This window comes from Ursus americanus, chromosome 17 (genome assembly GCF_024610735.1).
Source record: "Ursus americanus isolate L20-20 chromosome 17, mUrsAme1.1.p, whole genome shotgun sequence".
In the NCBI taxonomy this organism is placed as follows: Eukaryota; Metazoa; Chordata; class Mammalia; order Carnivora; family Ursidae; genus Ursus; species Ursus americanus.
In genome coordinates, this window is record NC_142143.1 from 3,030,736 (window position 1) to 3,050,419 (window position 19,684).

Sequence of the window (19,684 nt, forward strand, 5' to 3'; positions counted from 1 at the left end):
CGGACTGGCCACCACACCACACCACACGTGCGGAGGTCGTGGGGAATCACAGAGTCAAGAGGCTGGTCATGTCCTGGGGGCCTCTCGAGTGCAAGGTGAGAACCGGGAGTCTCTCCAACACGATGGGTCCAACGTGAGTGGGGTTCTCGGCCCTCAGTGGGGGTGGACACGAGTGTACGCTCAGCTACACACACCCATACCTTCTATATGCGTCGATATTACACACAAAGTATTTTCAAAACAATCAGCGATTCCTGTCCATGACTATGTTCACAAGGGCTACCCCCAAACCTGTGGTGGATAAGCACCCTAACTGCACCAACCATCTCGCTAGTTCGTGGGGCCCCGCCACCCCGACAGAGGGAAATACCCTGCACAGGCATTTCACGATCCCGGCTCTTACCTCTGTCACTTTGGGTTGAAGTATTAATGCTTCTGGACTCATTCGAGGGATGTCTATGTGAATCTGGAGATGCAGGAGAAAGATGTATTATTTTACAAGGTGACGAATGGCATTATAAGCATGTGACTGAAACAACAATCCTTAACGACAGCCATGAATTTACTCTGGACTCTAACCCGCTCCCGCTCTGAAAACACAAATTCCTTCTGTCACCGAGCTTGGCTCCAGAGGACATGGCAGGTTCTTCCTGAACGGGGCTCCCCCAGGCCCTGCGTGGAGGCTTGCCTGACCCTTCCCAACCAAGCAGTGCCTGCTGCGTGACGAGGGAGAGAGCGGCCCTCGGCTCTTCAGCAACATAATCCATAGCAATTAGTGAACATTGATCTCCAGCCTCTGACACGGGCAGCAATTCAGGGGCATCGACTGCGCACAAGTTCTCGGCTGTGACAGCTTCTTCCCAGCACCCAGGCCACATTCTTCTACTTCGCAGAGTCCGTGGGGATCCAGGGCACTTCTCAAAGGAAGCACCTGAAAACCTCTGCTGACCCCCACTTGGCCACCGCCTGATGTGAGTTACCACGAAGTCCCCCACGCTGCACAGGAAAGCACCCACACATTCAAGCAGCAACCAAGTAAGAACATTCAGGGCTTGAGCTGGCATCACGGGCTGGCTCCCGACATCCCACACGAATATCCCCCAAGGACCAACATGGTGACCATCCCCATCACCCAGGGAAAGGTCCAAGGAGGCTAAAGGAAGGTGCGCACATTTTAATGCCAAGAGGGAGTCTACGGTTCAGGTCCATCCCCCCGTCTTCAGACGTGACCACGAGGATCCTACTATCCACAGGACCACAACAGTGTCCTCACACATCACGGAGGCCCCGGGGCTTGGTGTCCTTGTCTAGAAGGTGTCTGCCATACCTCAAAGGGCTACCGGTGAAGAGCACACAAGGTGGATCAAGAGCCTAGGGAGCCCCGGCAACCGCGCCATTCAGAGGCATGGGGGCTGCTTCCCCACTAACGGGCTCCGGCCTGGGGCTCTTCCCTCAGGGGGGAACCTGGAAACCAGCAGCCCCTCGGCAGCACCCAGCCAGGGCATAGACCCGGGAGGGAGCCGGGGGCCACTGGACTCAGCGTTCGGGGAGCATGGACCATGGGCAGCAATGAAGGAAGGGGAAAGGAAAGTGACAGGTAAGGAGCCGGACGAGAGCAACATGGGAATCGATCAGCCCCAAGCCCTCCGAGCAACACGGGGAGGAACCAAGGAAACAGAGACGTGCGTGCAACAGGCTACGCGAAGGAGGCTGCGGGGAGTGGTGCTGCGAGGGAGGGGCATACTGTCCAGACTGGGGGCCAGAGGACTCTAGCCTGCACCAGGCTGTCCTCGAGCGCCACCCTCAGAACCCTGCCCCCGTGCCATCACACTCAGGCACGTCTGTCCCCTCCTACAGAAGAGCTGCCTGTCACGTGCCTGCTGAGTGGCAAGGACAGCAAGCACCATACCTCCACCGCTGTCGTCTGTGCCAATGGGAGGAGGAGGTCCAACCTGAGAGGGGGCGCTACAGGAGGGTGGACACGGGGGGCTCTCTGTGCCCCCCATGTCTAGGACAGAGGTGTAGGGGAGGCCATGACGGTCTGCAGAACTCCCGGAGTAGGGAGACACACCGGGTGAATCTCGAATCTGACCAACTCTGTGTGCTCTGGGCATGACGTCTTCCATCAGACACCTGAGCACATGAACAGAGGACACAGAGGGATGTGAAAGCAGGCCGCGGCCCCGCGCTCCTGCCGCCTCCCCGCCGTGTGGGAGGGCGGGACAACCCCCAGCAGTGGGCAGCAGGGAGACAGGAGCCTGCCCGAGCCCCAGACCAGACCAGGCTCTGCCTGGACAAACAGCGCGTCTGAGACAGAAGCAGCAAAGACAGCACGGGGTCCACCTCCAGGAGGCGGCTCTGCAAGGCCAGCGGGCCAACCAAACTGCCACGGGCTACGCTGTTCTCAGCTATATTAATGCCGAAACATTTGCGGAATTCACAGTAATATGGAAGCTTTTTATTACCTATCACAGTAACTGAATAAAGATGCATGTAACCCGTTTTTAATTAACTTTCCCTTACGAAATTCATAATAGAATACAGCTTGGTAAATCTTATAGATAGATGCCGGTGTCATCCTTTGGAAGTCTTTTTCTTGAATGAAAATTCATGAGAAACATATTCAAAACAATACCAAGTTGGCCCATTCCCTAAAATTAGTGAAGTGGAAAGAAAAACCAGGTAGCCTGCTACTTCCCTAACCAAATCCGAATGCAACCTCTCTCAAATCAGTTTCTTATGCCCCGGAGCCGCTCGGGAGAGGCTAAGGATGGGCCCAATGGAGAGGGGCCCGAGGCAGACGGGCCCCACCCCGGGAGGCAACACAAGCGGGTTCCTGCCCTCTTCCTGGTCCTCGCTCCTAAGCATGACAATCCTTCTCCCAAGCTCCACCGTACCCCATCCATGAGGAAGTATTCCCCCAGAATCCATTAACCTTATAGAACGTCTGGTTACCAGTCAGAGGGAAGGCCTGTCTTTGGAGCTTTCTAACAGATCTACACCAAAATGACAGCGAGATGTGGACTGCCCACTTCTGAGGCAGAAAAATTTGGCAAGGCTCCTTCACCTAGAAGAAGGATTTCCAAAAGGAAATACTCGGTACTGACATGTCTCAGGAAAGTCAGAAGTCAATTTCAGAAACAGGACGCAGAGCTAGCAGTTAAGAACTACCTTTTTGTTTAAGTGGAGCACAAAAATAAACAAGGGAATGGATGAACGTAGCACAAACCATTCTGAATTCTCACATATTACAAAGACAGTGAGAATTACAAAGCCCTCAAAGAGCTATTCTAATAGCAAATTCTGAATGTACTGTGAACTGTAAATCAATTGTAAGTACTTTTCCCATTATACACACCGTCTGTCAATGGACTGTTCAAGAAGCCATAATTATACCCATTTGGTACTAAACTAAACAGCAGAAACGATTAAGTGGCCACACATGTTGCTATGGACTGAACTGTGTACCCCCGAATCCAGCTGACGGGCACAGCTCTCGTCCATCTAAATCCCATCCCTCAGTGCCCCAGGGGGCCCAGCGCCCACAAAGCCCACAGAGACTCTCCTCTGGTCGACCCAGGCAAATGCCTGCTCCCGAGCCTTTAGGCCAGATGGCGGCTCACTGAGCCAAGAAGAGCCCCCCGCTCCTGAGCCAGGTCTTGGGGTCCTGGCAAGGGATCGTGGGCATCCGTTTTGTAACTCCAATTAAAAACACCCTTTTCGGGGCGCCTGGGTGGCGCAGTCGTTAAAGCGTCTGCCTTCGGCTCAGGGCGTGATCCCGGCGTTCCGGGATTGAGCCCCACATCAGGCTCCTCCGCTGGGAGCCTGCTTCTTCCTCTCCCACTCCCCCTGCTGTGTTCCCTCTCTCGCTGGCTGTCTCTCTGTCACATAAATAAATAAAAATAAAAATAAAAATAAAAATAAAAATAAAAATAAAAATAAAAATAAAAATAAATAAAAACACCCTTTTCACTTTTGTAGAAGGAGCCAGAGATAAGCATACTTTTATTATGGTTATAGTAATACTACTATTAGAGGCATACCGTTATTCATTCTCAAGTTTATTTATTAGAAAACTCTAATCTGTGACCCAATTCGGGACACGCTAGAGAGAACACTCCCCCCTACCAACCATCACCGTTAAAGTCCTTCACACAGCATGAAACATGGGAGAGGAGCCCACCTGCCTGTAGGTGTCCTGGTGAACGTCATCATTCCGAGAGTCGTAATAGTGCTCAATAAAAGCAAAATATTCTTTCTGTTTTCTCTGGAGAGTGGCTGGTCTTCGGTCCACATTGGCAGGAAGGTAACCCTGGGTGAGAAAAAGAACAAAAACAAAAAGTGTGTATAGTTAATGCTGATTCACCAAGCTAAAATGGCATTCTGAAACTGGACATGGGAGGGCATAAATGAGTTGTAAAAACAGAAACAGACATCAAGGAAATCCGCTGGCTGGCCTCTGAGGCTCGGACACACGCAGCCTTCACCGGGCCAGCCACACCGGACTCACGGCCATAGCGTGGGAGTCAGACCGGAGCCTCCGAGCAGGCTGGTCCTCGTGCTCTTCTAAAGCAGCACTGAGACGAGATCCTGGCTCTAAGTGCCTCGTGTGCCTCAAAGGATTGAGAAGTCTGCACGGTCGTAGGACAACAGAACATGTGTGTGTGTGTGTGCATGCTTACACATACACACAACATAGACAGAGGCCTGTACGCACACGTGTGTACGTAATACACATACACATGCACAGACGGTCGCCTATGCAAATGTTCTCCTCTCTCCAGAGACCCCTGGGTGCCTGGCGGTTGCAGCCCCAGTACATAAAGAGAACTCAAACCCAGAAGCACCAGGCAGCTCCGGGTGGTCATGAAGAGCCCAGACTCATGGCCACACTGCCTGGTGTTTTAGATGCTTTTTATTTCTTTGTTTCTCCTTTTTAAATCAACATTATTGACCTATCACATATAAAATGTGCCTCTTTTAAGTAAACAGTTATGTGACCCTGGACAAGGGTACACAGCTGTGTAATTACTACCCCAATGAAGTGACAGAGCATTTCTATCACCCCAAAACCGTCCCTGTGCCCGCAGCCGTCCACCCTACACTCTCAACCGGAGACCCTGGGGAGCTGCTCACCCCCTCACCAGGGAGAACTGAGGCCTGGCCTAGAACTTCACGCACATGGAATCACCTGGGGGCCCACGCTTTGTTTTCACTCAGCCTACCGTCTTTGTGACTCATCCAGACTGAAGCGTGAGCCAGCTGACTTCCTTGGCTTACGAGCAGTATTCCACAGTACAGATGGGGCAGTTTGCGGGCCGTGCTGGTTTGGGGCTATTATGAATAAGGCTTCTGATAAATACTCTTTTGCGATTTTTATGGCTACGCACTTTGATTTCTCATGGTTCCACACCTGGGAGTGGACTTCCTGGCTCACCGTGCAGGTGATGTTTCGCTTCCTAAGAAACTACCAGACGGGGCGCCTGGGTGGCACAGTCATTAAGCGTCTGCCTTTGGATCAGGGCGTGATCCCGGCGTTCTGGGATCGAGCCCCACATCAGGCTCCTCTGCTGGAAGCCTGCTTCTTCCTCTCCCACTCCCCCTGCTTGTGCTCCCTCTCTCGCTGGTTGTCTCTCTCTGTCAAATAAATAAATAAAATCTTTAAAAAAAAAAGAAAGAAAGAAAGAAAGAAAGAAAGATTCTCTCCTTGCTTCCTCCCCAGATGTTTTAAAGCTTGACCCAGCTACCTCCTGCTCGTCCCTCAAGCGTCTCTCCGATGGTCCTTCTCCAGGAGGCCTGGCCTGACACCCGAGGCGGGGCTGGCCACACAGCGCTCCAGCAGCACCCGGCGAGAGACTCCCTCAGAGCCAGCCCCTCACTGTGCCAGCCACGGGGCAGTCAAATTTTTATTAAGTGAATTCATGTATGAGCAAGTGAGGGAATGGATGAACAAATATATCCTATATGGTACTTTCTCCCTTTTAAAATCCTCCCACATCTGGGGCGCCTGGGTGGCTTAGTCGGTTGAGCAGCTGACTCTTGATTTCAGCTCAGGCCATGATCTCAGGGTCCTGGGATCGAGCCCCGCGTCGGGCTCTGTACTCAGCAGGGAGTCTGCTTGAGATCCTCTCTCTCCCTCTTCCTGTGCCCATCCCGCTCGTGTACACATGCTGTCTCTCTCTCTCTCTCCCCTCCCCCTCTAGTAAGTAAGCCTTTTAATAATGATACTAATAAAAGCAGACGTGCAGAGACCGGAGCTGTGGCAGCCACCCTGTGACCACACAGGAGAACCACAGGCTGCAGGTACACCGTGAAGACCCGAGCAGAAGGAGCACTGGGCTAAGAGAGGCACCGGCCTTGACGATGACATGGGCCTGAATCCAGCCACAGCTTTTCAGTTGTGTGAGTGCCTCTGTTCCCTTTCTTTTCTGAAGGCATTTCCATGTGCATCTACTGTTATCAATTACACTCTCGCACACATTTAACACACTCGGGTCACGCCAGTTAAGCAGCTTCTTAATAAACACACTGAAACAGAACGTGTGTGTGCACACACTCACCCAAAATGTGCAGAATTATCACACACTGACCCCACCTCGAGGCCTCCTGGGAGCCTCCCAATCACTGTCCTTCACCTGCTCCCTGGGGCTAGATCCCTGACTGCTAACACCGGGGTAAACTATGCCTATTTCTGAACTTTATATAAATGGAATCATTTTTTTCTGTCTGGCTGCTTAAACTCAACATTACATTTGAAAAAGTCGTTCATTTTTGTAGCATGTTAGAAGTAGCTTTGCGTGCTCCCGTGTACAAAAGCCGTTCTACCGTTAACAGACGTTTGGGCTGCTACTTTTCTCCGTTAAAAACACTCCTGCTCCTGTCCTTCATGACACATGATCCGCATCTCGGTAGGTATGTACCGAGGAGGAGGACCCCTGGCTGAGCCTCCCTTTCACAGACCCTCCCACAGAATCTTCCAGAGTGATTACGCTCCCACGGGAAGTGCACGCAAGCACCCACCGCTCCACATCCTTGCCAACACTTGGTGCCATCGATCTTCATCTCGGCCGTCCCAGCGGGCCTGGGAGGCCTCTGTTGGAAGGTGGCTTTCATCTGCATTTCCCAGAAGACCGACAGGTGCCGCTGCGTGTCCTCATCTGTGAAATGCATGTACAAGTGTAGCCCCATTTTCTAGGAGGTCACCTCCCTTGCCCGTGCTCACCTGTAGGCGTCTATTATATCGTCTGCATGTGAGCCCTCTGCGCTTGTCTCCTCCTCCCCCCTTGCCTTGCCTTTTCTCCCCACTAATGATGTCCTCTGATGAAGACAAGTTCCTAACTTTAATAGAGACCCTTTTATTAATCATTAATGATTAGGCTTTCTCATTCCTTTGCAAGAAAATTTCCTTCAACCAACATTCCGTGCCTACACATTTCACCTTGAAACCATGCCCGGATCCGCACTGTGGTTAAGCAGAGTTCTCCTGTGGGGCCAGCACCCCCGCCAAGCACCATCCCCAATACGCCGGTGCGTCACCCCACACGGGGCGCTCTTTCTGCCCCTGCTGGGGGGCCCACCATTCCACACACTGGCGAGACCTCAGGGAGGACATTGCTTCATCACGTCAGAGACACCTACAGAGATCATCCGCCCAGAACCACCGGGATGCGCCACACCCTTCTGACCTTACCGCTACTTCCAGTCCCCGTCATCTGCTGGAGAAGTTGCCACAGCCACAGGCTGAGGAGCCAGGCTGCTGAGCGGGCAGTGAGCTACACCAGCACTGCCCTTGATCCTGCTCAGCGGGCCCGCGGACGCCATTCCACTTAGAGAAGAGGAAAAGGCTCAGGAGTTTCGTGAGTGAGCCCAGGGTTAAGGGGCCCGAGGGCACGCTGCAGCCAGGGCCTAGGCCCAGCACCTCCACAGCCCCTTACCTGAGCCTTCCGGCCCTCTTCAGGGGCACCTGTCTCGAGTCCCTGCCCTGTGGAGTCAGCTACACACACACACACACACACACACACGTACCCTTCACTGAGCTCCGCACATCCTGGGCCCGCAGGCCCTCGGACTCTCGCACGCTGGGCTCAGCACCAGGAGGCAGAGATGTGGAGCACAGCCTGACCCTGAGCTCTGAAAGCTGCCAAGGCTTCTAATGATGTCCCTGCCCAGGGGCGGACGCCCTCCCCGCACGGCCGCCAGCCCCTCTGGCTCCCGAGTTCAGGGCCTCTCTCTGAACTCCCGTTTTCTGGGCCGGGACCCCCACCTCCACACAGGGCTCAGATGCAGGCTGCTCGGCGCTAGCCAGCGGAGCTGGGCAGCTGTGACAGAGCCGCGAGCCCCCGGGCCGCAGAGGCCGAGCGGCCCCGACCTCGGCAGCAGGGCTGGCCTCTGATCTCCTCCAGTCTGTGCGCGAGGGCCCGCGGCAGCCGCGCCACAGCAGGGCCGTCTTCTAAGCGCCGCCCCCGCCCCGGTGGCATCGGAGCGGACGGACTACGTGTTGCCTCGGCTTGTGCGCATCATCATGGGAGCTCAGCTCCCTGCAATGCAACCCACGGGCACACGTCCTGCAATCAATGAATGTCTCCTCCAAGAACGCAGCAGCCCGGAGCGCACGTCCCCCAGACACCTGCACTCCCTCCTCCGAGTCACCACTCTGACCTGGGCAATCTCTCCCGCTCCAGGTGCTTCTCAGATCTGGTCAGATGCAGGGACTCGGCCCACCCTGCCTCCGCCCACTAGACCTGGAGCTCCGAGCTCCGGCAGGGCAGGAGTTCTTGCCCCGTGCTCACAGCACTCTCCACCCCCGCGAGGCACACCACAGATCCTCAGGGCAGACTTGCCGAATGAGTGAATAATGCTGTGCAGTGCAGCGGGACCACCATCCCCCAGGAGGGCCCCAGCCCTGGGGGGCCAGGGAGGACGATATCTGCGCTACCGCATGACAAATAAGCATCAGCACACGGCTCTGGGTGGGCTCTGGATTGGTTTGGAGTTGGCCCTGGTGCTGGAGAACACAGCAGTGCAGAGGGAGAAACAGGCACCCGAGAAAGGTCACACGCCTGTGTTGAGCCCACCGGGCAGCCTGTCTAGGCTGTCGCTCAGCAAGGCCAGAGCACGTGGCAGGTGAGGGGACATGTGGCCAGCAACCGCTGGGGGGCCCCGTGTGCCAGGTCAGGGCCGGCCTTCCATCCAGGGTGGTGGGACAACGAGGGGTATGAGCCAGGGAATGGTGTGAGCAGCCTTCCATCCTTTACACACAGTGCCACCACAGGCTTCTTAGTGACCGTGACCAAGGACTCACACCTTCTCTCTATTCCCGGATTTTAACCTCACTTATTAAAAGAGAAATTCGAAAAGGCCAGGATGTCATGACGGGAACAGAGGCAATAAAAAGGTCCCACACACACACTCCTGACACTCCCATCCCTAAAGGAAAACACACATGTGCAAGTTGGGGCCTTCAAATAATTAAGCCAGACTGGAAATTATGCAAACGAAACATATTCAAGTATGCAATGAATTTTAAATGACAGAACTACAGAAAACTTAATTGCCATATTAGCATGCTATAAAAACACTAATCATAAATGTAAAACAATAATACCTGCATATACTTATATCAAAATTGTCCCCGTGACACACGCATCCAGTGGCTCCCTCCCACGGGATCACATGCGAACCTACTTTGACACGCTGCAAGAAAAAATAGTGACGCCAGCACCTCACTGATCACTCTTCACCATTCTGCTCACCAGCATAAATGTTGCATGTTTAATTAGTTTTTGTTCAATGTTTCTGAAATAGTTTTTAAAAAGGAGCCAAAAATAAGACTTTCTACAGTGCTAATTTTTAAAAAGTTACTGCCGTGCTTGCATGGAATTGAAACGTTAAATCGCGTTAATGGTGGTTGAACGATACGTCCTAGACTAGAGTACATGTTAGCCCTCCGTAAACGACAGGAGCCAAGTTTCCCATCTCTCTTCATTAAAGGAGCATTTCCTACTCATCCATTAAGAGGAGTGCTGTTCTACAGACCGCAGGGATCACGTTAATGACAAACTGTGAAGGGATTGGGGGAAAAGTCCTTAGTTGGCCAGGTCTTGAAGAAGATTCATATTCAAGTGCAGCTTTAGTTGTCTTTATCAACCGGACAAATGACAGATTCTCCTTGGTCGTGGGTTCAGGGTCCCGGCAGCGAAGGGCTGGGCCAAGCCACCCCACGCCACCCGCTCGGCTGAGCCTCCGGGACAGTAAGCTCTCAGTCAAGCCCGACAGCTCAGCCCAGGCAGACTGCCTTCAGTGGGCCCTGTCTCCCGGCTGGTCCGTGGGTGCCCTGCCCTGTCCCAGGTAGAAGCACACGTCCTAGAACAGCTATGTCTCCAGCCCTGGGCACACATGAGAATCCCTGGGAACCCCAGAGATCAGTAGTTCCCCAGCTCCCCAGGTACCACTAACGTGCACCCAGAATGAAAAAACCACAGGTCAAGAGGGCAGCCCACAGCCCAAAGCCACCATGTCCTTGCTGCCCCTGCCCCCACCGACACCCAGCCTGGGGCACGCTGCAATTGGTACAAACCCTGATGCCTCAGTCTACCCCAAGGCTCCAATCTGCTTTGTGGGACCAGACACCAAGATCTGCAAAAGCTTCCCAGGAGAGCAGAATGGGAAGCCTCGGATTCAGAGAGTGACTGAGAGGTGGCCTTAACTTGGGGGACCCTTCTCCATACCCCCAGGACCCTGAAGTGCCTGCTGGGTTTTCTCCCCACCATTTTCTAAGACTCTTTTGTGACCTAGCACTTGCTAAGGGCCTGGTGGCCGAGGGCAGATGCGTGGGGAACACTCGCTGCATCAGAAGTAAATGATTAACTTCCTTCACTGTGCTCCCCAAATCTTCTGTTACAGTAACCAGGAGAGAAGATGTCTCATGAAGGAACTCCTGGGTCAGCGGTTAGGGGATAGGAGATGATGGTACCCACCATTCTGACCTCCTTACCCCTATCTATGCCCATGTTTCACCCCTCAACCTGGTGGGTTCCCTGTCTGTCCCTCGATGCCTAGAGCCCATCCTTACCCCCAGGGCACACAGCACCACGCAGAATGACCGTGCACGGGCCTGTCTCCTCGGGCTGTCTGGAGCACTTGAAGGCTAGGATGACATACTGCTCGCCAGCACGGGCCCAGAGCATGGCGAAGGCATGAGGAGCGCATGACCCCTGAATGATGAGTGAGTAGGCCACCAACGAACCACCCAGTTTCCTACTCCAGCAGCCTGAGTCCCACCCACCTGCCCCTGCAGCCTCGAGCCCCTCCTCCCCTGCCCAGTTTCCCCTGTCCTGGCTGTCCGCCCCCTCCTTCCGACAGGCACCCGGGGTAGCACAGCACACTCTTCCTCCTGGTGCCAGACTCTGGTCGCCATGCCGACCTATCCACTCCTGCAACTCTGCATTCAGAGATCACCGCTTCTGCAGGGATCCCGCGCACGTGCACAGCCTGGCACTCAACAGATGCAAAAAGGCACAGGAAGAGACAATGGGGTGAGCAGTGCCCCGGGGACCCAGACTCCTGAGAGAACGGGCTCCTTCCCGTGTGGTGAAACCCCCGTCTGTCCTGGGGGAGACAGAGGAAGGCAGGGACCCCTCTCTTTCTGCAGGCCGCATGGGATACAGCCTCCCTTCTTACCTCCCAGCACCAAACACAGTGCCAGATACAGAAAGTGCTGGAGAAATCCTGATCAGATGAATGAAGGCACCAACCAAAAGACCTTTCAAAAGGTTCCCAGCTTTCCGGCTCCAGAAACAGCCTCCTCATACCTCATGAAAGTCCTTCACATCCTGGCCTGCTCCTAGTCCCCAGCTATCCCTGGTTCCCCAGCCCCTCCCTAATCCAAGCAGTCCGCCTGCCATTCCTAGGGAGCCAACTCACCCTGGCTCCTGCTCGCCCAACCCCAGCGGCATTCCCCAGGCCGTACGCCCTCCCCATCTCCCCAACCCAAGGACAGTGACACATCCTTCAAGATGCTCCAGAAGCACCCACCTTCACCAAGAAGCCTGGCCTGCCATCCACAGGAGTTTGCACTGCCCTGGAACCACCCCTCCCTTTCTTGGTGCCCCTCCCCCCGCCACTTTGGAAAGACAGCCTTTGCTCACTGACCCCAACACTTCTTTTAACTCAGCCATCAACCCAAGCCTAACGAGGTCCAGAACGGCCAAGTTCATCTCTGTCCTTCCCAGTCCCCAGCCTCCCACCCTGCAGCACCTGCAGACGCCGGGGAGGGGAAGCCCCGCCTCAGTACACACGCCCCTGCTCTGCGGCTGCCCTTCCCTCCGCCTGCGTCCCGTGCAGCCCACCATGTGTGATCCCTGAGCGTGCGGCAGCCCTGACCTGACCCAGCCCCTCCTAACGGGGAGGATGAGGATCTGATTCATCTCTGTCTCTGGGCAAGGGGCCCCTGCGGTCAGTTAATGGGTTACACGAATACATGTGTGTGAAATGCCCGCATGCTCTTTCCCTTGCATTCCCACCATTCCTGGTCACAGAATCTACCCACCTACACCCTCCCTCCCATTCAAACCAACAAAGTGGAATGTCTGTCTCCTCCCCCTTCTGCTCTCTTGCCCACTGAATCCCAGTTCTCACGCTTGCCCTGCCAGCCAGGGGGCATCACACACAGGGTAGCTCAGCTACGATGCACACAGACCGAGAACCAAAGGAAAAGAACAGGACAAAATCATTCGCGAAGGCTTTCCACCCAGAGGCAGCACAACCTTAATAAATATAAAATTGCACTATAAGGTCTTAACCATATTATCGTCAAAACTTCCTACAGTTCTGTCTAAAAAGCTTGTAATCTATTGTAGAGGACGTTTGGAAAAGTAGATACAAATGCTCAAAATAACAGACACCAAACAGAAACATAGCAATTGTACCAGGTCTAACTTTAATTGCAAGAGAATACTTAATCAATAAATATTCACTGTTGAGAGCGGCATCTGCATTTAGGATTACGAGGTACGAAGCTGCAAATTTATTAAGACTCGTTAGCAAGAAAGAGTCTTTTAAATACTGAAAGTCAGACCCAATTTAAAGTAAACACTTAGAGTTCCCTACTGATTTAACTCCAAAAATAATTTATAACGGGAAAGAGAGGAAAGCTGTCTATAAACTACTCCAAAGTTTTCAGCAGGGCCAAGCTCACTTCGGGTACTAAGCCGAGTGAAGTACCAGAGAGTGGGGGGTCGCACCCGCCCACCTGGCCTTCTCCAGCAGTCGCCACAGCTCGGCAGTTTAGAACCAGGGCAGAGGAACCAGAACCAGCCTCCATCACAGAAATACAGATACTTTTAGCATCACTTTCTCCCCAAACATCAAAACTAAAGTACGTTTAAAAAAAAAAAAAAAAGGCAAACATATTTTGCTGTGATGAATTCCTAAGAACTGAAACAGTCTTCTCTCACGGATCCTTTCTCCATCACAGGTTTGAAAATATTACAAAGATTTTTAGAATAATAAAATCAGAGAAAAAGAATACAGCTGTCATAAATAATTACTTATCCTCATTTTCTGCCAGCCTTGTCAAACCAAGCTTGAAATGAAGCAAAGGATGGAAAATGTCACCTTAGCTCAGGCAAAGGCCCGGATCACTGCCGCAAAGACAGGGCGCCTGCCTGGGCACGGCTGACGGGCCACACCTGGGGCCGGGCCACGCTCACGAGCAGGCCCACGGAGCTGCCCGGGCCACGGCTGACGGGCCACACTTGGGGCCAGGCCGCGCTCACGAGCAGGCCCAAAGAGACTTACTGAGAGCAGCTTCCAGGTAATGGGACGAACCGGCTTAGGGATTCCGGACCAGCTCAACTTCCGTAGTTCCTCTGTTGACAACAAAGAGACAAAGAAAACAGGGTTTACAAACAGGACGTGAACTCCCCACAGGGCTTCGACATACTTCATCAGTGTTTCTGGGGGGAGGGGGCCCCAAAAATGAAACCAGAGTGAACCTCAAAACAATACAACCACTGCTGCCTGCACAAATACCCACGGGTGGGGAGGTCCCAGAGGGGCAGGGCTGGCCAGGGACAGAGCGGCCCGGAGCCACCGGGTGTGGAGCCCCCCAAGGGCAGGAGAGGGCACAGCAGGGGCTAGGGGTGGGGGTGAGATCGGCCCCCGAATTCCGCGGACCTTCTGTGTCTCCCCAGTGTCTCAGACACGTGCCCTGAATGGCTAGCTTCAATTTGCAGGTATATCAACACTCAGTCAGTCCCACTGAAACTGAAGTAATTATTTCTTCCCTTTAAGTTAGGAATCCACCATTAGGCTCTTCTCCTAACAGCGAGGAGCTCATGATTAATACTAAGAACAAAAGAAACGATTAAAGAGACTTTGGTAATATAACCAACAAAATGCAAAGTCCTGACATCTAATCTTTTTCCAATTACTACAGTCTAAGTAAAATAAGTACAGAATAATTGGGTGACGGTACCAGCAATAACTCGCACTTTACAGCAGAATCTCAGAAAATATCGAATCTTCCCCCACACCCTGAGGATATTATGACAAGTAGGAACCTAATATCTGAACACCAATAACGTTATGTTTACCGTCATGTTCCCAGGGCCTCTCCTCCTGCACAAGGCTGGTTTTCTGATTATGGCTCAGATGAAGAAAGCCGAGAGAAATCTCCATTGTTAGTGTTCTCCGAACCTGTCTCCCCACAGAAGACACTCACAGACTCGGTGCCTTGAATGCACGTCCCAGACGGAGCTCTGAGCCCGTGCCGGCCTCAGCACCAACCAGCTGCATTCACGGGGACTTCCTGCCCCTCGTGGCAGCCCGAGTCCATCAGGGCCGTCCCCACTGTGTCAATGAGAAGCAGGCTCAGAGAGGCTAGGTGACACGACCACGTGGCACAGGGACTAAGTGACCTCCACGTCCCAGAATCTTTCCACTCTATTAACTCCCATTACTAAGAAGGGCTTCCTGTAACACAGACAAATCTCACTCATAAATATGGACAAAAGGTCCAAATAAAATCCTCGCAGATCAAAACACAACCAGATATTCAAAGACTGGTACACACGACTTACTCCAGGAATAAAAGAATGGCTCCACATCAGGATACCTCATCGTTTTATCAAGGTGTTCACTGGGTTCATGGGAAAGTCACAGGACCATTCTGTTGGATGTCCAGCCGTGGACCTTCACCCGGGGCAGAAGCCCAGCTGTACAAAGTGACAACCCGCCACCCCCCTGCAGTCCTGGTAATGAGGGGAGTCAGCCCGGGGGAAGCGGAAGCCACCACTCCGAAGCTGGAACTGACTGGCTGTTGCAGAGCTAAGCCCCGTCCTCACCCGGGAGGGACTCAGCAGTGAGCCTGGGACCCTATCTGAGCCCCGGAGAAGAGAGCAAATTATCTGGGGGCTGCTGAGGAGAAAGCCCCTCCCTGCTCTTCAGAAATCTTCTGGGGACAACAACCTCTTGCTTCCTCTGCAGGTTGTTAGGGTCGGAGGTGCGGCCGGGGCTGCTGCATCCAACCAGCATTCAACCAGCCTGAGAGGAAGCCGACAAAGAGAGGCTGCAGTGAGGGCAGATGCAAGAACGTTCAAAAATCAACGGCTCTTCCCCGCCGGCAACAAAATAAATAGAAAATAGTATAGACATAAGCTTAACAAAAAATGGACACTACCATGGAAGCAAACTGTGAGGGTTTTACTTAAAGACATGAAGACACAGAGGAACACCAAGCTCACTAGCACTAAGGAGCACCTGCTCTGGCCCGGCGCTAGGCCGGCAGAGGGCACCACGCGAGGGAACAGCACACGCGGCTCTGTGCTCAGAGAACTCAGAGCAAATGCAGAATGACAACTGGACTCCGAAGAAGAGGTAAGGATGAGAAATGCAACTGTGGGAGGACATTTTGCCTAGCTGGTAATGTTTCCTTGAGGAAATGACAACTGAGAAAAGACTCACGAGGAGGAGAAATCACTGAGGGAATAGGGGCTGGAAGGGGAGTATTCTCAAGTCCACGGAACACCTAACATAAAATCCTGGCCACAGTGTGAAGAAGGGATCAGAGGGGCCAGTGGTCACAAGGAGACACTTGATGGGCTGCTTCTGAAGCCCAGTGTAGAGGTGACAGTGGCTTGGATAGTGGCAGCAAAAACAAGAGCTGTGACCAAACACGGACCACTGGATCTAGCCTCAACACTACGATGCTGTCAACTGCTACTTAAAAATTCTTCAATGGGGCGCCTGGGTGGCTCAGTCGTTAAGCGTCTGCCTTCGGCTCAGGGCGTGATCCCAGCGTTCTGGGATTGAGCCCCACATCAGGCTCCTCTGCTGGGAGCCTGCTTCTTCTTCTCCCACTCCCCCTGCTTGTGTTCCCTCTCTCGCTGGCTGTCTCTCTCTGTCAAATAAATAAATAATATCTTTTAAAAATATAAATAAATAAATAAATAGATAGATAGATAGATAGATAGATAGATAGATAGATAGATAAATAATTCTTCGAGTTCAGTGCAAAGCCAATAAAAAAGCCCAGTGGGTTACACTGTGTGTATTCTGAAGCCTCATAAGCTGACACTAAGCTCATCTGAAAGAGCAAATGCACAAGAAGAGCCAATAAAATTTCCAAAAAGAAGAGCGTGAGAGGACTTGCACTTCCAGATAAGCAAATGTGTACGAGAGCGACGGTCCTTAAGACCCTGGGGCTCGAGGAGCAAGACTAAGGCAAGGAGACGGACGTAACAGATGAACGTAACATCCCACCAACCTGCACTCCGTCATGATTACCACAGCATTTCAAATCAACGGGCCATCAGCCAATGGTGTCCAAACAATACGGCATCCATTTTCAGGAAAGGAAATCAGACCACGTATCTTACCACCAAACCGTATTTCCAAATGACTAAAAACCCAAAGACCTAAATGGAGTGTGTGGATGTATGTGTGCAGGAAAGATAAAAAATACTACAAGAAAATACAGAGGAATATTTTGCTATTTTCAGATGAGAGAAAGGCCTTCCGGGCAAGTCACAAATCTCAGAACTATAAATAAGGTTAACAAACTAACTATAAAAAAGTCTGAAATGACTATGGTGAAAAGCCACCATAATGTTAAAAAAAAAAAAATGACAGACTTGGGGTGCCTGGGTGGCTTAGTCAATTAAATGTCTGCCTTCAGCTCTCGTCATGATCTCAGGGTCCTGGGATCAAGCCCTCTGTCGGGCTCCCTGCTCAGTGAAGAGCCTGCTTCTCCCTCTCCCTCTCCTTCTGCCCCCGCCTTGTGCGCTCGCCCTCTCTCTCTCTCCCCCAAATAAAAAATCTTTAAAAAATGACAGACTTGAAAAATACATGCAACATACAATACAAAAAGGTTAGTTAATATCACTAATATATAAAGAACACATACAAAAGAATGATCAATCTATACAAAAATGGAAAATTCACAGAAGAGGAACTAGAAATGGTTAATAAATGTACAAAAACAGGCATCTACTCTCAATGGTGATTAAAGAACTACATCATTAGAACAGAAATCTGTCATAAATTAGATAAAATTTTAAATGAGTAATACCCAGTACTGACGAGACTTTAGGTGAATAGCCACTCTCTTAAAGTCTGGTCAGAGTGCATATGAACAGAACTTTTTCTTGGTCAAATTATTTCCTTCTTTTTTTTTTTTTTAAAGTAGGGTCCACACCCAGCATGGAGCCCAACACAGGGCTCAAACTCATGACCCTGAAATTAGGACCTAAGCTGAAACCAAGAGTCGGATGCTTAACTGACTGAGCCGCCCATGTGCCCCTTTGTTAGTCAAATTGTAAAGGTATACAACGTTTGAGAGGTAACTTCATTTGAAGAAATCTGTTCCACAGGGACAACTGCAAGAGGTTACTCACAGGGTGTTCATTTGAGTCTGGTCATTAGAAAACCTAGAATCCATCAGAGCGTCCATTAATAGGGAGATGATTAAAACACCATGACCTCCACACACTGGACTATAACACCACCATGGAAAAGAATGGATGCCTTTCTGGGTAAATATGGAATAAGCCTGTGAAGACGAACAAGAGAAAGCAGAGTGCACATGCACTGAGTATTTTTTTTTTTTTTTAAGATTTATGAGAGAGGGATAGAGTGCACGGGGAGCAGAGCAGAGGGAGAGGGACAAGCAGACTCCATGCTGAGCACTAAGCCCGACACACGGCTCCATCTCAGGACCCTGAGATTATGACCTGAGTGGAAATCAAGAGTCGAACGCTCAGCCAACTGAGGCATCCAGGCGCCCCGCACTGAGTGTTTCTGTACATGTACACTGGGACCTGGAAGCATGCCAGCCTTGGGGGAGAGATTCAGAGAATGATCCGAGGGCAGTGGAAGAAGTACTTTTCATCATGTACCCTCTGTGTCCCTACAGAACTCAAAGCTCCAGGGATGTCCCAACTTTACCTCCAACTTTTCAAAATCCACCCAACTTTCAGGCCCAGCTCAACCTCTGCCAGATCTATGAAGCCTTCCTGACAACCCTGGGCCTCACCCAATTTCCTCTTCTGCGAGCGCCAGGAAGACTTGGGGCCAGCCCACCTAAAAGCGCCCCGTCAGTGCCATGTCTGAGCATCGATCTCATGTCCCAGAGTGGTTCATGAGTTCCTGCAGGTCAGATGCCATGATTCTGTTGCTTCTGGGTCCTGAGGCAGGGCCTTGCAATAGCGTGGCAGTAAGTGCTGGAGAGAAGCACATCCAATTCTTTCCTCTACCCCTTTAGATGTGGTTTTCTTGGGGGGGGGGTCATATTTTTTAACTGACATATAATTTATAGGCAATAAAAGAATGTAGCCCTCCCAAACAAGATGTAGAACATTTCTATCACCCTTTTCTGCAATTCTTTGCCCCCATTCCAAGTTAACTCTTTTCTGGTATCTATCACCATAGATTATTCCTGATCTTAAAATGCATAAAAATAATACATACACTGAAAATCATACGTTATCTCAAAATTAACTTAACCAGAGACATAAAGGATCTATATTCTAGAAACTACAAATCACTCTTGAAAGACATTGAAGAAGACACAAAAAGATGGAAAAATATTCCATGCTCATGGATCGAAGAATTAACATTGTTAAAATGTCTATGCTACCCAGAGCAATCTACACTTTCAATGCCATCCCAATCAAAATACCAATGACATTTTTCAAAGAACTGGAACAAACAGCTCTTAAATGTGTGGAACCAGAAAAGGCCCCGAATCGCCAAGGAATTGTTGAAAAGGAAAAACAAAGCTGGGGGCATCACGTTGCCGGATTTCAAGCTGTACTACACAGGTGTGATCAGAAAGACAGCATGGCACTGGCACAAAAACAGACACACAGACCAATGGAACAGAATAGAGAACCCAGAAATGGACCCTCGGCTCTTTGGGCAACTAATCTTTGACAAAGTAGGAAAAAACATCCAGTGGAAAAAAGACAAGTCTCCTCAGTAAATGGTGCTGGGAAAATTGTTCAGCTACATGCAAAAGAATGAAACTTGACCACTCTCTCACACCATACACAGAGATAAACTCCAAATGGATGAAAGATCTCGATGTGAGACAGGAATCCATCAAAATCCTAGAGGAGAACATACGCTGCAACCTCTCTGGCATCGGCCACAGCAACTTTTTTCATGACACATCTCCAAAGGCAAG

General features: G+C 51.4%; 1 protein-coding gene across 2 annotated transcripts in view; it reads right to left on the reverse strand.

The window, feature by feature from the left end:
* The window catches only part of TBC1D22A (TBC1 domain family member 22A), a 316,479-nt gene that overhangs the window by 215,009 nt on the left and 81,786 nt on the right, over nt 1–19,684 (reverse strand). For both annotated transcript variants that reach the window (XM_045779679.2, XM_045779681.2), the window contains exons 5-7: nt 13,798–13,868; nt 4,184–4,312; nt 404–466 (exon numbers count right to left, since the gene is read on the reverse strand). In XM_045779679.2, the coding sequence (XP_045635635.1) occupies nt 404–466; nt 4,184–4,312; nt 13,798–13,868 (263 nt within the window). The remainder of the gene's footprint in view (nt 1–403; nt 467–4,183; nt 4,313–13,797; nt 13,869–19,684) is intronic.